General features: G+C 44.7%; 1 protein-coding gene across 1 annotated transcript in view; it reads right to left on the bottom strand.

Annotated features, from left to right (window-relative positions):
- The window catches only part of LOC130205656 (collagen alpha-3(V) chain-like), an 86,797-nt gene that overhangs the window by 39,364 nt on the left and 32,455 nt on the right, over positions 1–14,978 (bottom strand). The window contains exon 7 of the mRNA XM_056433152.1: positions 304–894. Within this exon, the coding sequence (XP_056289127.1) occupies positions 304–894 (591 nt within the window). The remainder of the gene's footprint in view (positions 1–303; positions 895–14,978) is intronic.

The raw sequence follows: 14,978 nt of genomic DNA, 5'->3' as shown, positions 1-14,978 counted from the left end.
CTTCGCTGATCAGAGTCAGATGGCAGCTGATGGAGAACAGCCGTCGCAAAGCTGCAAAGTGACACTTTCTATATTCGCTAAAAATAGATCAGCGCTAAACAAGTCTCGGTCTTGGTAATCAATATCCAAACAAATGCATCGAAACAAACTACAAAAACTACAGTTTCTCAGTGATCAGTTTACATCGGATAGAGAGAACTAAATAGGACTTATTGTTCGATGGAAACATACATTTATTACAACTAATAGGCTAGCATGAAAACAAGGGTATTGAAGCAGCAAGAAGACCATAAGACAACTCACTTCCTCCCCTGGGGGACCCATTCGGCCTGGTGGTCCACTCTGAAGCCGATACATTTGGCCATTGGAGCCCAGGACCAGGTCTCCATCTCTGGATACAATGGTGACAACGGCAGGCTGCTCCTTGTCCGGCTGTTTAACCTTGATGACGGGTCTCCCCTCCTCCACTACTGCCTTTGCAGATGTCCCAGAGGCTGTGGATGTTTTAGGATCTGAAGGGACCTTTGGGACAGAAAATCTCACTGAGGATTTCTTCGTGGCATTTCCTTTGTCCAGGTCAATGACGTCACCGGATGGTTTTCCAGGGAACAGCGACGACGTCTTCCCGCCGGAGTCCGCCTTCTTGTCCGTGGTAATGTTCTCCTCCAGCTGTTTAGAGGACGGTTCAGGCTTTTCCTTCTGGCTTCCCTTAAGTCCATTTCTGGAAGGTTTCCACTGAGAGTTGACTTCTCCGCCATTTTGGAAGCTCGGATCCAACAAGTCGGTGTCCTCTTCCACCACGAAGACCTCCCCACGACCTCCTGAACCTTTCCGACTGGATCCTGAAGGCACCGTTCCGTCCCCTCGAGAACTCCCTGGGCTCAGGAATGCATTCTGATGAGAAACAAAACAATGAAAAAAGGGCTCATTCGAGAACAGTCTTATACAGTCAGATATCTCAACAGGTTTCTGGCTGATCATGTTTTGACAGACGAGTGAACCACAAATAATCCGAGGGACCCATTCAGCCTCCAGAGTGACTTTCAAAGTACACATCGCCATTCAGAAGACAAAAATATTACCATTACCATCTCATCTCTGCACCCAAGATATGTTAAATCACATGTTCAATTCTTTTTTAAATCATCTGAAACACTATTCAGTTTTAAACTTGTCTCCTACAACCCTCAGAAAAGAACACTGTTGCAGACATGCAGACATCTGGCAGTACTTCGTCTGCCCTCAAGTCAATTAGTTTCTCATCTTATCAAGACAGTCACCCATGATGCTTCTTCCTTCTCAACATTTCGTAGTTTCTAATAAACATTTCAGTTTATTGTTCGCACATAAACGCCCCTCACTGCTGGAGCAACCTTTATCTTTGACCTTCATTACTGCAGCTTACAGATCACTTCCATGTTTGTTACAAGTTGGTTGGGATACCATTACGGTTTACTGAACACAATGACAATAAAACTCTTATTTTGAACTACAGAATACATTTTTTACCACTGCGGTACTTTCAACTGCAGCTGTGATGTCCTTCTACTGATACTCAGTTGAGAACATGTATCATAGTTGGATGTACAACAATTTAACACTGATCTGGACCGGATTGAGCTGCACGTTTTTACAAGCTCCTTACTGGAAAACTTCTTCGTTGCTAATATCGCCATATCAAGATGGCATTACACACACACACACACACAGAGTTTGGTGACTAATGGGCTGAAATGGAGACCACTAAAGAGGAGCTGCGAGGCATATGGAGAGCATGACACCAGGATGAGAGGGAAGCAGGAGAGTGCATGCTCAGAGATTTGCAGAATGTGCGAGTAGTGTCTGTATTGTGGTTGAGGTCTGAAGACTGTCCATGACTTTAGAGTATATATAGAGAGCTGTGTGGAAATATCCAATTCTCAAAAAGCTAAAACGTGCTCCCCAGTGAGAGGACAGACTGGAGGTCATCTCTGAAAGAAGAGCTGATGGACAAGCTGGTGTCACCGGAGGGACCAACAATCCAAGACTTCAATGCCGAGGGGCCATTGGTTCTGTGGTGGGATTAAGGATGAAGGTCCAGAAATCCAACATTTGAAAGCGAGAGAACGGATGAACAAGCAACCAGCAAATTGCTAAATTCATTTTTGAGCAATTTGTGAAGCCGTACTACAGCGGTATTGTATAGAGCAACACTGTGTCTGTATCTGTGGAACTCAGAATTCTGAACCTAAAATCAATCTTTGAGAGCTAGAGGTCAGACATGAAGAATATAATTGGAACATACAGATTTTACGAATTAGTTAGTTAGTTACAGAGGGAATCTCGTGTTTCCTTTTTGGTTTCACGCATTCGTAAAGGTCCAAAATCAATTAAGCATGCTCTTAATGTGTTCTCGGAACCAATGATATGCCCAACCGTTACCCAGAAATGATCAATTAAACATGGCTTTCATTAATCAAATCTGAAATATTCGAACTATAGTCAATTTTAAACATTGCATTTGCAGTGAAACCCAGCCCATTTGGTGAAGGACTCGGCTGGGCAGAGACTGAACACAGCTGAAAACAAAAGGCCCTTTCTCTCTCTCGCTTATCCCAGGCCAGTCAGGCAGCCGGACCGGGTCGATAAGCTGACACTTGATCTCCTCTGGTCAACATGCCCCCTCGGCTAATCTCCCCGCCAGTCTGTGGCATATCACTGTGAACGTCAGCTCAGGCCATAATTAGTTGGAGTACTGTGACACACTGGCCAGTCAGTCAGGAACCAATAGCCGTCTCACACTAAAGACAGAAATACCACACTTTGATGTATTCTAGGTACCTTTTCTTTGAGTTCACTCTGATGCAATCTACATATTTAATGTACTTCTCTTAGGGAATACAGTATGAACAAAACATATTCTGTAAAGACTCAACCAACACAACCCACGAGGGTAATAGATGACGAAAAATTCTCCCAGTATGTTTACAGATCCCCGACAGAGCAGAGGTTGCATAGCATGCATCCGAGTAGTAATCTTATCAATTAAAACTCGAATAATCTCAGGAAGCAACTTTTTAAGACTGTATAGCATGTGCCAAGACAATGTTTACACTTGCTGTGTCTTTCTGCAGTAGCATTCTGAATGAAGCAAGGACACTGTGTCTATTTACTGTATGTCTTTCTATCCAACACACTGTGAGCGGAGGCTCAATGTGAGTATGAGATCCATAGGTGGACCAATGGCACTTGAGTTATCAATTGGTTCAGTGTGTGTCAGCATGCATGGCTGCAGGCTGATGAACAGGCTCTCATAATGCTTCCTTAATGGTCCCGTCAGACGATTACTCTCGTTTTTTCGCCTTACCTAAGCCTTCGTGGTCATTCCTATGTTAAGCCTCATGCCCCTAAAACCCAGTATGATGTATTTTGCAAAACGATTCTCTTCTCATTGTGTGTCAGGTACACCCTGTCCACATATGGTTGGTCTGAGTTGCTTTTCATCTTTTCATTGTTTAGGTTCCTTACTGACAATGAACCGAAAACTTTGCTACCGCGTGTTCCCACCTTTGCGGCAGTAGTTTTGTAGAAGGCCCATTCCTGCCAGTTTGGTTTTCCCAGTCTGGTGCCTGCCAATCACGCCAATAATCGAGTTTAAAAGAGCTGAAGAAATAAGATAACGCGCAGCTGATGGTGATCGTCTGTTCTGATCCACACTGCTGTATTACAACATGCATGTTGTGAACACAACCCAAATGGACTGACAGTTAACTTCATTGACCCGAGATGTCTTCCTGCAATAAATACTGTCACAATGTTTTCCAGCAGGGGAGAATCAAAACAACGTAGAGCAACGCGGCGCACCACGCTGAGCTCTTAGACACGGTAAAAGTCTTTCTGATGCCCTGAGCGCAGTACGCCTCAAAATACTTATCCGAGCATCAACGTCTGCGAGCTTGCTTTACTCATTATGGATAGGCAGCAACAGAAGTTTGACCGTACACCAGGGGTCACAGAGTCGGGCCGCTGTCCAGACTCCTTTGTAACCGGACCCCGACCTAGGTGCTGCTTTTCCAGCCTTTACGCCACTCGTTCAGCGGTCCAGAAAAAACACCGACCAATTCCATGGGTTGTACATCGTCGGAGAAACTCGTTCCCATGTTGTTCTCCAAAAAGAGAAATGTGGACATCTTAACCAGAGTCTTTAACAAAGAATGGACAGACTCTTCTATGTTCATCAGTACCACAGGCTGTTAAACACCAGTGTCTCATATGCTAATTTGTTTTTCCAACCTTCAAAGCAGACTGAACCTCTAATCATCACACTGTCAACTGTCTCCATCATGCTGTTGGACACACTTTAATCCTCTTGTGCAAAGTTTCCGGATCAGGGACAGGATGAGCTCACTTCTGAAAGGTGGTATCACTCCAGGAGTTCTATTTAATTTGTTGTGTCATGAATGGAGTCAGGGGGAGGGACTGCACAGCAGGTGGTGCTGCACCAGAGGAGGAGTCAAGGATTTTTCTTGGTGGATCCCAACATCGGCTTGTGCAGCAAGTGGAGGAAGTGGTCTGACTACCTGGAAAAGAGGAAATCGGTCTGGGGACAAGGATGAGCTCAGAATGAAGCTCAGGTTCATGATACCATGGAGGACTGTTGGCTGCTTCTAACAACCTCTGTTGGACCTCTGTGGATCTGTGGAATCTGGATTGGTTGTACAGGTCAGGCTCGGTCAGAGGTTTGGATGGAGGAGATGAGGAGTTGTGGGAGGACTTCAGGAGAAAGATGTCTGCAGCACCAGTCTGTTGGTGTGAGGAGCTGATGGGGATGATGTACCAGAGTCTGTTGCTGTGTGCAAGAAGGAGGAGTCAACTCGGAGATGTTCTACCAGGCTGTTGGACCAGTGCTCTGAGATGTTGGAGATGTTCTACCAGTCTGTTGGACCAGTGCTCTGAGATGTTGGAGATGTTCTACCAGTCTGTTGGACCAGTGCTCTGAGATGTTGGAGATGTTCTACCAGTCTGTTGGACCAGTGCTCTGGACTTCTCCATACTCTGCTGGTGGAGCTACAAACTGAACTATCAGGAACAGGTGGTGGAGAGGAGGACACTGAAGAAATGTGTACCTGCTGCAATAAGACTGTACACTAAATCACCTCAAGCCAGATCCTCCTCAAGTTGAACAACATCAATACACCTTTCACTTTATATACACTTAGATACACTGTATTCATTTTTATTTCGTTTATTATTAAAATTCTTAAATTTAATATGTCCTGCCCTGCGATTTTAATTTATTGTAGTGTATATATTGTAAACATGCTGGATGCTGCTTCAAACAAATTTCCCCCCTGGGGATGAATAAAGTATCCATCTATCTATCTATCCATCCATCCATCTATACATCAATCCATCTATCAAACCATTCATCCAACCATTCATCCATCTATCAATATATCCATCTATCTATTCATTCATCTATACATTCATCTATCCATCCATCTATCTATCCATCCATCCATCCATCTACTCATCTATCCATCCATCCATCTATCCATATATCTATCTATCTACTTATCTATCCTATCCATCCATCCATCTACTCATCTATCCATCCATCCATATATCCATTCATCTATCCATCTATCCATTTATCCATCCATCCATCCATCTAATGCTGTATAAACCATTTAAACACGTCTGTGTCGGTGCTTCTTGGACAATGTTCGGATACAAATGCTAAACTCAGCTTTTCTCCTGCTTAAAAATCAATTTTTAATGAATTTCAGACTCCGTTAGATAAAAAGACATTCTGAAATACCAAACTTAACACGGCCACTATTCATCACTGCATTTACTAATATACATGACAACCACATCAGTCCCATGAAACAAAGGATCCATGGGCACACAGCCCATAATTGGCATGACTAAACTTCTCCGAGACTCCTAAACTACAGGTGTGGGAAAAAAACAGTAAATTAGAAATAGGGGCGATTTTTGACAGGGCACACCTGGAGGACATTAATAGTTATGACAAACCACTGCATGTCGTCCCATCAGCACAGCGGAGCCGACAGTTTCCTCTGTTAAGAGAAATGCAAAATCTACACACACACACACACACACACACACACACACACACACACACACGCTCCTAAAAAGGCTAATCTAATGGCAAGGTCCGTAAATCTAACCTAGACACAGGTATGCGGACCGGCTGGGTCTTGCAAGCGAGCGGCGAAGCAATCTGTTCGAGAAAAGAAACGTCTGATGTCTCGGGAATAAGGACGGGAGTTTTTGATTTGAGAGCTGGAGAATGTCATTTGTAAAATGGATGCAAATAAAAGAGATGAACAAAGTGTTGCCAAAAAGGAACATGAAAGAAAGGAAACCAACAACAGAAGCTTGGCACAGAAGAAGAGACACACAGCCAGAGGGTTGTGTGTGTGTGTGTGTGTGTGTGTGTGTGTGTGATGTGGGCACCGTGCCAATGTGTCAAATCACTGCCAATAGGGCCGCGGCCATATGGAGAACATTGAAATATCACAATATACCTTGATATAGATATTGCAACACTTCCGTAGAGTTGGTTTTACTGTCATGCAGCATTTAAAACCTGGAAAAGACAACATGTCATATTGTGGTATCCAGAATCTAAGAGGATCTTCCAGTCTCAGGATATCAATATCAATTTGCTAAAGTTCCCCGAAGTGAAGCGTCCATGTTTTTTATGCGTCAGAATTTGTCATGTGCACATATAAGGAGAGCGTGAGACTTTCTTATTTGAACCCCGCGTTGTTCAGTAGCTCAGCAGGTTGAGCATTAACAGCGTCATGGTCGGGGAATTTATTCCCAGCGGGACCACCCATGTTAGAAATGTCGCTGCTGGTCGGGATCAAAGCGTCCACCAAATCCCCCGCGGTGGCCCCGGGAGAGAGGATCATGAAGCATGTTGGAGGGACAAAAGAAAGAAGATATATATATATATATATATATCATACAATTGCAGTGCAATCTTTAGCTATAGCTTTTCAGAATCAGTTGTATTCTACTCGATGTTTAAAAAAAAACAAATTACAAATGTGCTTTGATACTGCAGATAACTTTACTGGGATGAGTCAGAAGGAAGGAGAGAATCCTGCTCACTGGGTGGTAACATATACTCACCAAATTAAGGATATTTTCTGATCCTGGACTGCTGTCATTAAGTCAAATGCCTGGTTAAAATGCCACGAATGTGCATAAATACAGACGCTGTCCATGAGTTAGTTTATCGTTACACAAATTATTACTTTGTTGGATTAAAACCTTCATTTAGTTGGTAAAGAAAAATCTAAAAAACATGCAGTTTAGAAAGAATAGACAAAGAGAACACACATTTAAATGGCTGTTAATACAAAAATATGAAAAAAAACTATTTGAAAAAACTGAAAATAAAAGTTGAACACTAATAACTTGGACTATTAACATTGTTCAGGTTGAAAACTGCAGCAGGTGCAGCCTTAAACTTAAACTATTGACTGCAATATATATATATATATATAAATATATATTTTTTATATATATATCGCAGTCAAGAGTTTAAGTTTGAGTTTAATAAATCTTACAAAATATAAATCTTGAAAATTAAAAGAAAATGAAGCGTAATACCTACAAAGCAGCTTAAAGCAGATATATATATATATACACACAAATCACACATAAAACCATTATCATAGAATAAAAACATCCCCATCCGAGTCCCAGAGCATAACACACCCTGCAGAACTTTTCGTGTAGAACAAAAAGCAAAATGTGCACTGATAGCTGCAACACGTGTGCAGGGTTACACCGGGCAGTACCTTTCCCCCCTGGCGCCTTTGACCTTGCACGTGCACTCCGTCTAAATCCAGCAGCAGCAGCAGCAAATAGCATCCAACGCGGCGGAGCATGGCTGTGAGGAGAGACGGCGCTGCAAGTCCGTCTGCGCTCTGCTCACATTGTGCCCACAGGCGCGGCGGGACACCGATCCGGCTCCCAGCGGACACACCCACACGCCTACTGGGGTGCACGCACACACACACACACACACACACACCCTTGCACTCGTACCAAAAACCGCACATCGTGTACAGAGATGATTCATGTAATCTGGGCACAAGCCCAGCCCATCAGCCCCCAGGGTGGCCTCTGTGAACACGCTCAGTGTGCAGGGAAATCGACAACTGTCTTGTAAGTCAAATCCGGGGCAACTGAGAATTTAAAAAACAACCCAAAGTTTTTTTTAATAATTGCATTTTGTCACTTTCATCCACAGAATATCAGAGCGTGCACGACATGACTTTGCACGCTCGACCCTGGAGGCAGGCTCGGTGTGGGAACGAACATCTGAAAAGCGGCGAGCCGACATCCTGGACCACGATAACTGCTCGCAGACGGGGGATGACGTCAGGGGGGTTCCCCTTCCTGCTGTTCACACACGGAGGGATTTGGGTCATATGACTATCGAGATAAAAGCAAAAAAACATCTCTTCACGGGAATTGCAAGACAAACTGTGTGGGGGGGGGGGGGGGGGTTGAAGCTGCAGCCTCCTGAGTCAGTGGAACAACCACAGTGGACAGACCGCTTTTTTTGGAGGCTGGGGGGATGTTGAACTGAGGATTCTCTGAGGTCGGCTGGATTTATGCAGCTGCGGTCAGCGAAGAGAGAGGGAGCCCTCGGGCTCGGGTCACAGGAAGCATCGCTCCAGGAACAAAAAGGGAGAGGTGGTCGAGCATAAACAGCGTTAGAAATAAACAAGAGGAGGTGGGGGGGGGGGGCTGTTTCGGGGTGAACAAGAACCTTTGTGGGCAATTATCTCCCTTTAAAAAAATGTTTTTAGAACAACTACCCGGCTTTTCATCCTGCTCCATGCCACACATTCAGTTTCAATTCAGTTTATTTTGTGTAGCCAAATATCACAAATTACAAATTTGCGTGACACTGTACACACACGACATCCCTGACCTTTGACCTCACACCGGATCAGGAAAAACTCCCAAGAAATAGAAAAAAAACTTTCAAAAGAGGGAAAAAGGCAAGAACCCTTCAGGAGAGCACCAGAGGAGGATCCCTCTCCAGGATGGACGGGCTGGCTTCCAGGGTTCTCCGACGTTCTTGTGGAGAACGTCGGCACTCTCGTGACAACGCTCCGCCGCCCAGCATTTAACCAGAGCCGATTTATCTTCACAGCATAGACAGCCCCCCGCACGAAATCATGATTTTGGAAGGGGACATTATTACCTCTCGCTTTGAGAACATTGTTCTGCGCCTCTTAGCGACGAAGAGAAACCCGGACAAGAACTCTTCCTTTCTCTGTTTTCCATCCTTCCCTTTTCCCAAATCCTCCTCCTCCTTCTCCTTCTCTTTCATCCCGAGCATCCCTTCTTTTTAACCACCCACTTCGTCCTGCGCTCCATGATTTGAAGGACCTTGGTTGTCTGTAATTACTTCATTTTATACTGGAAACAGTTATCATTGCCAAGCAGATGAAAAGTCACTGGTGATGTGCACGGAGAAAAAAAATAACAGATCTTGACAGTACGCAGAATTGTTGTTAATTTGAAAAGACGAAGGCACGGCAACGAGATGACGCTCTTTCATATTTTTATAGAGCAAACACAAAGCATGTTTCCCAGGACCGTGTGTTTTAATTTAAGCTCAAAGGGTTGTGGGCCTTCTGCTGAGTCTTTGATACATCATGCAGTCCAAAGGAAACACGGCTCTCGCTCCAGGATCCACCCCACCAGATGGACTCTCTTCTCTTCATTAGCTAGTCTTAACAAACAGGACCTCCGTCTCCCTCCGTCTCCCTCCGTCACCCTCCGTCTCTCGTCTCGTTGCTGCTCGGACATGTTTGCCACCGGTTTGGTTGAAGTGTGACTGGACTCTGAAGTGTTTCATGAGAGCGTAAATGAATTGCGTTGACCTTTTATAAAGAGCTCGCTTTAACGTCGTTGAGTTATTTTCCATGTTTTTTCCAAATGGAGACGTCAACTCAGCCGAACCAAAGAGCGCTAATCAATGAGGCTATCGAGTTCATTTGAATTATGAAGCCTTATATTATATCGCCACAAAACCACCCTCATGGGATATGGTGGCTCAGTGGCTAGCAGGTCTGTCTTTCAATCAGGGGGTTGGTGGTTCTATCCCCGCCCTTGTCGATGTGTCCTCAAACAAGACGCGTAACCCTAAATTGCTGAAGCTGTGTATGATTGTGAGTTTCTTTGGATTAAAGTGTCAGTTAAATGTAATGTAGTGTATTACAAGTCATATAAAGTAATGAATAGCACCACCTGAGTTAAGGTGCCGTTAGCCGTGGACGTTCCTTTTTTTATGTGGGTGTATGAAGACAGTTGTACTGGTGTGGACTCCTTTTAAAGGCCTTTTATTTGGCGTGCAGACAACGTGTAAAATAATAATATAGGCAAGAAATACTGCCAACTGCTCTAAAGAACTTTTGAAAACATCTTTGTCTTACCATCACCATCACGATCTACTGATGCACAAACTTCCACATGCCACTGGCAAAATACAACGGGGGAAAAAAAAACCTGAAGCTAGTGCATGACTGTCTTTCTCCTATAGAACCCGATGGTATCTGGCTATCTTTCAGCGCTATAATTAAAGGGAATGACATTGTATCGCCGAATCTTTAACACTTGCTTGTTTGATTTGCTTTTCTCTCTGTCATTGATATGATCATAAAACCTGACACCCATTAATCACAGAGCCCTGAGAAAGAACTGTATCCATCATCTCGGAGCTAAACCTCAGCAGGATTTACCCTCGGCACGTCGGCTGAATACCACGAAATGAAATATGCCCAAATAGAAAGTGACGACCTGACGTGGGTCACTCATCCACCTCCGGGGCCTCGCTGGAGCTTCTTGGCTGGCTCCGGTTATAGAGTTGAGGTCTGTCAGGTATACCTGCTCCCACCTCTCTTTCTCCAACAGAGCGTTTAAAGAAGATTAAGAGCAAAGACGAGGGAACAGCATTGAGATCGATGAAGGAATGTGACGCTGGCTGGCATGGGAGCATGTTGCTTTTGGCCGACGGTGCGAAACTTGACAGGAATGCAACATACAGAACGATTTATTCTGGCTTTTGACAGGTCAGGAAATGTATATCAGCTGCGCACAGTTTGAACATGGTTTGGCTCTCCTGACAGGCAGATGATGCGATATCCAGAGCTCAGCGACGACACCCGTAATAATAACCGCGGAGGAGCGGCTCTCTGGACCCGTCGGTCCGACTCTCTCCAACCCAGGTGGAATGAGGCAAGCCGATGCCAGCAAAGGGAGAGAAGACAGATACAAGTGGTCCTGACATCTGCCAACTGTAATATCAACATTCAATCAAATGAGAACATGCCGAGTCAAAGGGATCTGTTGTAATGACGAACCCAAAGAAACCCGTTGCCACGTCTGCAGCTCGACTAGCCTATTGGCCGGTTTGATTCAGTCGTATTGCACTGCGTCTGCTCCACGTATAGAAAAGCCAACAGCTGAGGCAGGTTTTAAGATGTCAGAAATATCACCCGTCTGGTATAAACTACCGTTCAAAAGTTTGGGGTCACTTAAAAACGTCCTTATTTTTCAAAGCACTGTTTCTTTCAATGAAGATAACATAACATGTATCATAAATACTCTCTCTACATAGTTAATGTGGTAAATGACTATTCTCTGGGGTTTAATGAAGTCTCTACAGAGGTGTGTAGAGGCCCATCTCCAGTGTTCTAGTGGTACATTGTGTTATCGCCTTAGAAGACTAACGGAGGGGTAGAAAACCCTTGAAAACCCTTTTTATGTGAGCGCAGCTGAAAACAGTTATGCTGCTGAGAGAAGCTATAAAACGGGCCTTCCTTTGAGCCACAAGTTTGAAGAACAACATTCATATTTACAATAAAAATCATTATTTATAACCTTGTCAATGTCTTGACTATATTTTATATACATTTTAAAATTAATTTGATCCAGAAAAGTGTGTTTTCGCCTTTGCCTAGACATGGAACGTACACGTTTACACAGAATACGACACGGTGGATTGACAGAGTCACGGAGGGAAGTGTCAGAAAATGATGGATTGTTTTTTTCCACCCCCTTTTGTTTTCGGCTCAGCTTGCCAGTAAAAAGCCACCGATAGCCGAGTGGAAACACCGTGTTGTGAAACAGGGAATATGACGCCCACGGGCGTGTGTGTGTTCGCCTCTCGCTCTCTGGCTGAGGCAGCTTTAGGGATCAAGTGCAAGCCGGGTTATAACTATTTATAAAACTGAAAGCTCCGTCATGGTCCTGGCTTTTTATGACACACGTTTAAACTGTATACACACAAGGAGAATACTTCTTTTTTTTCGACGATTACTGTCAAGCCCATAAGTAGGGCGGTAATAAGACAATGTTTTTGCAATTGGGATTATGATGATACAATAACCACATAGCGTGGCGAAGACATTTGATGCTTTTGCACTTTCAGAATCACTCTGCATTTGAAAAAATAAATACAGGGCTCTCAAGTGTCACGCATTGAGCGGGAGACTCACACATTTCGGTCTTAAGTCACGCCACACATCGTATTTCTCACGCTGAAAAAAACACTCGGCTATTTAATGTTTTAATGTGCCGCAGCGCGCCAACATGAGCTGGCCGCGCTGCCCTCACCGTGAAGGAATCAAGCGCTCCCCTGAGTTCTGCTGTGAGGAGCCACTTATCAGCCAATCAAAAAAAAGAAATGGGCTACACAATAGCCAATCAGAAAAAACCTGTATCTGTTGTATCTGGGTAAGATTGAATCCAGCAACCAATGAAAATAAAGCATCCTGGAATTGCGCGTGACTGACTGATATCCGAAAATTTCGTTCTGCCGGGGGGGGGGGGGGGGGGGGGGTGCTGATGGAAATGTCACTCTTGCCTGTCTTCAAAACTTGAGAGCCCTGTAAATAAATTTGCTCAACCAATCACAAAGATATTGCGACGGGGTGACGGAAGAATCACGACCTTCAACAAGGAGCACGTTAAAAAGGTACAAAGTTAGCTGCAAAAGACGCTAGAAAACGACCAACTAAGGAACCGATGTGACCATATTTACACAGAGATGCCGGATCCAGCTGTGGTAGAGCATGAAGCTCATAGTTCTGGCTCTGGCATTGCATGTTTAGCGTAGGTCCCTGACCTCCAGGTTTCTAGAAAGAGAAGGAGAAAGGAGGTGCAGCCGGCTGGAGGATATTTCAGGTAACTCTGAATACAGTGTGTTCCTGCAAACATTTCTCCTCAACTCTAAACAGGAGTTCTACATCATCCCATCCCAATGCCATCCCGATGGGAGAACCGGAGCCTGGTGGAGCTGGCACACCACCCGTATGCTGGCCTGCTCCGTCAGGTCACTACTGTACACTGTGAGGAGAACCAGATGCTCCCTGATTAGCGCATGTGTTCTGCATCGGCATGAAAATGTAAATTCGAACCAGCTTGATATTCCCCTTTTGTTTCTAATTCCAACACGTGTGCCCGATTCCAGGAACAAGGTTAGTTCTGCGAGCGCCGGTGTGAACATGCCATGTGCATGTCTTTATTTTGTTTGGTCTGAGAGATTAAACCGCGGCATGCGTGGAGTCATAACACATCAAATTGCCGTATGGACACTAATCACTTGGAAATATTCAAACATCATCAACAAAAAGGTTTCTAAACATCGAATGAAACGGTTTCATCCCTTTACCTGATGTGGCGTTGTGTATTCAGAGGAATATTAACATAGAGGGACCGATCCAGAATTAGTCACGCCGACCGGTTAGAGGACGAGATCGGGCTGAAAGTGTTGAGTCAGCATTACATTTGGGTCGCACACACACTGGATCCACACACAGGTTACATTTGACCCATCAGTACGGGGTCACATCCGTCTCAATAGTTGCAAATGCACACAGAGAGACTCACAAAAGCAAACGCACACATTCACAATTGCGCACGGAACAATTCACAAATATATTAGATTTACAAATGCACAGAGATGGATTTACAAATAAATTAGACTCACAAATGCACGCAGAACGATTCACAAATATATTGCAATACACACGTGAATAAATTAGGATTTGTTTGTTTGTGGATCGCTACACATTTGTTTGTGGGTTTTTGAGACGCCCCTGCCGTTGCTCGATTCAGAAACGCGGGTTTTTTCAACATAGACCTATCTGTAGCCAATCAGATGTCATCCTCATTTACAACCAATCACATGACTAGTCATGACAACAAGGAAGTTGCTGTCTCACACACACACACACATTCACTCATTTTAGGTCCCCACTGGGACACGAGTCCCCACGGGGCTGTGTGCAGTCAGGTGGAAGTCCCCACCGCCATCGAGGTTCAAGAGCACACACACACACACACACACACACACAGTGGGAGAGTGACTTCATCCTCTGCAGGTGGACTTGACTCCACTGTATCTTTATGGTTGTCTTTGCTGTTGTAATAATGTTCTGCCGTGGTTCGATTCGCAAATGCCTTTTTTCAACATAGACCTACCTGTAGCCAATCAGATGTCGCCCTCATTTAAACCTCTCTGAGTCTCTCTGTGTGCATTTGCAATTATTGAGGCTGATCTGACCCCGTACACCAGTGAAGTGGTGCATTCGGGTAGGATAAGAGGAGAATACATCGTGATCTAAGGTGAGCTCGGTTACCGTGCAGATCTCAGCTCTGGTAGTTTCCAGTTCCTGAAGATGCATCAACACCACATTGTGAGCCTTTCAATTGAAAACACACACACACACACATGTAGAGTTTAACCAGTCAGCCAAGGACCCGCTCCGCTGATTAATGGCAGACCCTGGGTCTGGTGGGGTTCCAGATGGAGACGTGATTAAAGCCCGTGAAACCAGACCAGTGGTTTGGGTTCAGCTTTAAGCGGACCGAGCCGCCCGGCTGTCCAGAGCCGGGTCTAATCCCCACCACGTCTGGTCAGCCGCCCG

Source organism: Pseudoliparis swirei, chromosome 15 (assembly GCF_029220125.1).
Source record: "Pseudoliparis swirei isolate HS2019 ecotype Mariana Trench chromosome 15, NWPU_hadal_v1, whole genome shotgun sequence".
Taxonomy (NCBI): domain Eukaryota; kingdom Metazoa; phylum Chordata; class Actinopteri; order Perciformes; family Liparidae; genus Pseudoliparis; species Pseudoliparis swirei.
Note: the sequence above shows the minus strand (reverse complement) of the source record. Positions and strands in the feature narration are given on the sequence as shown.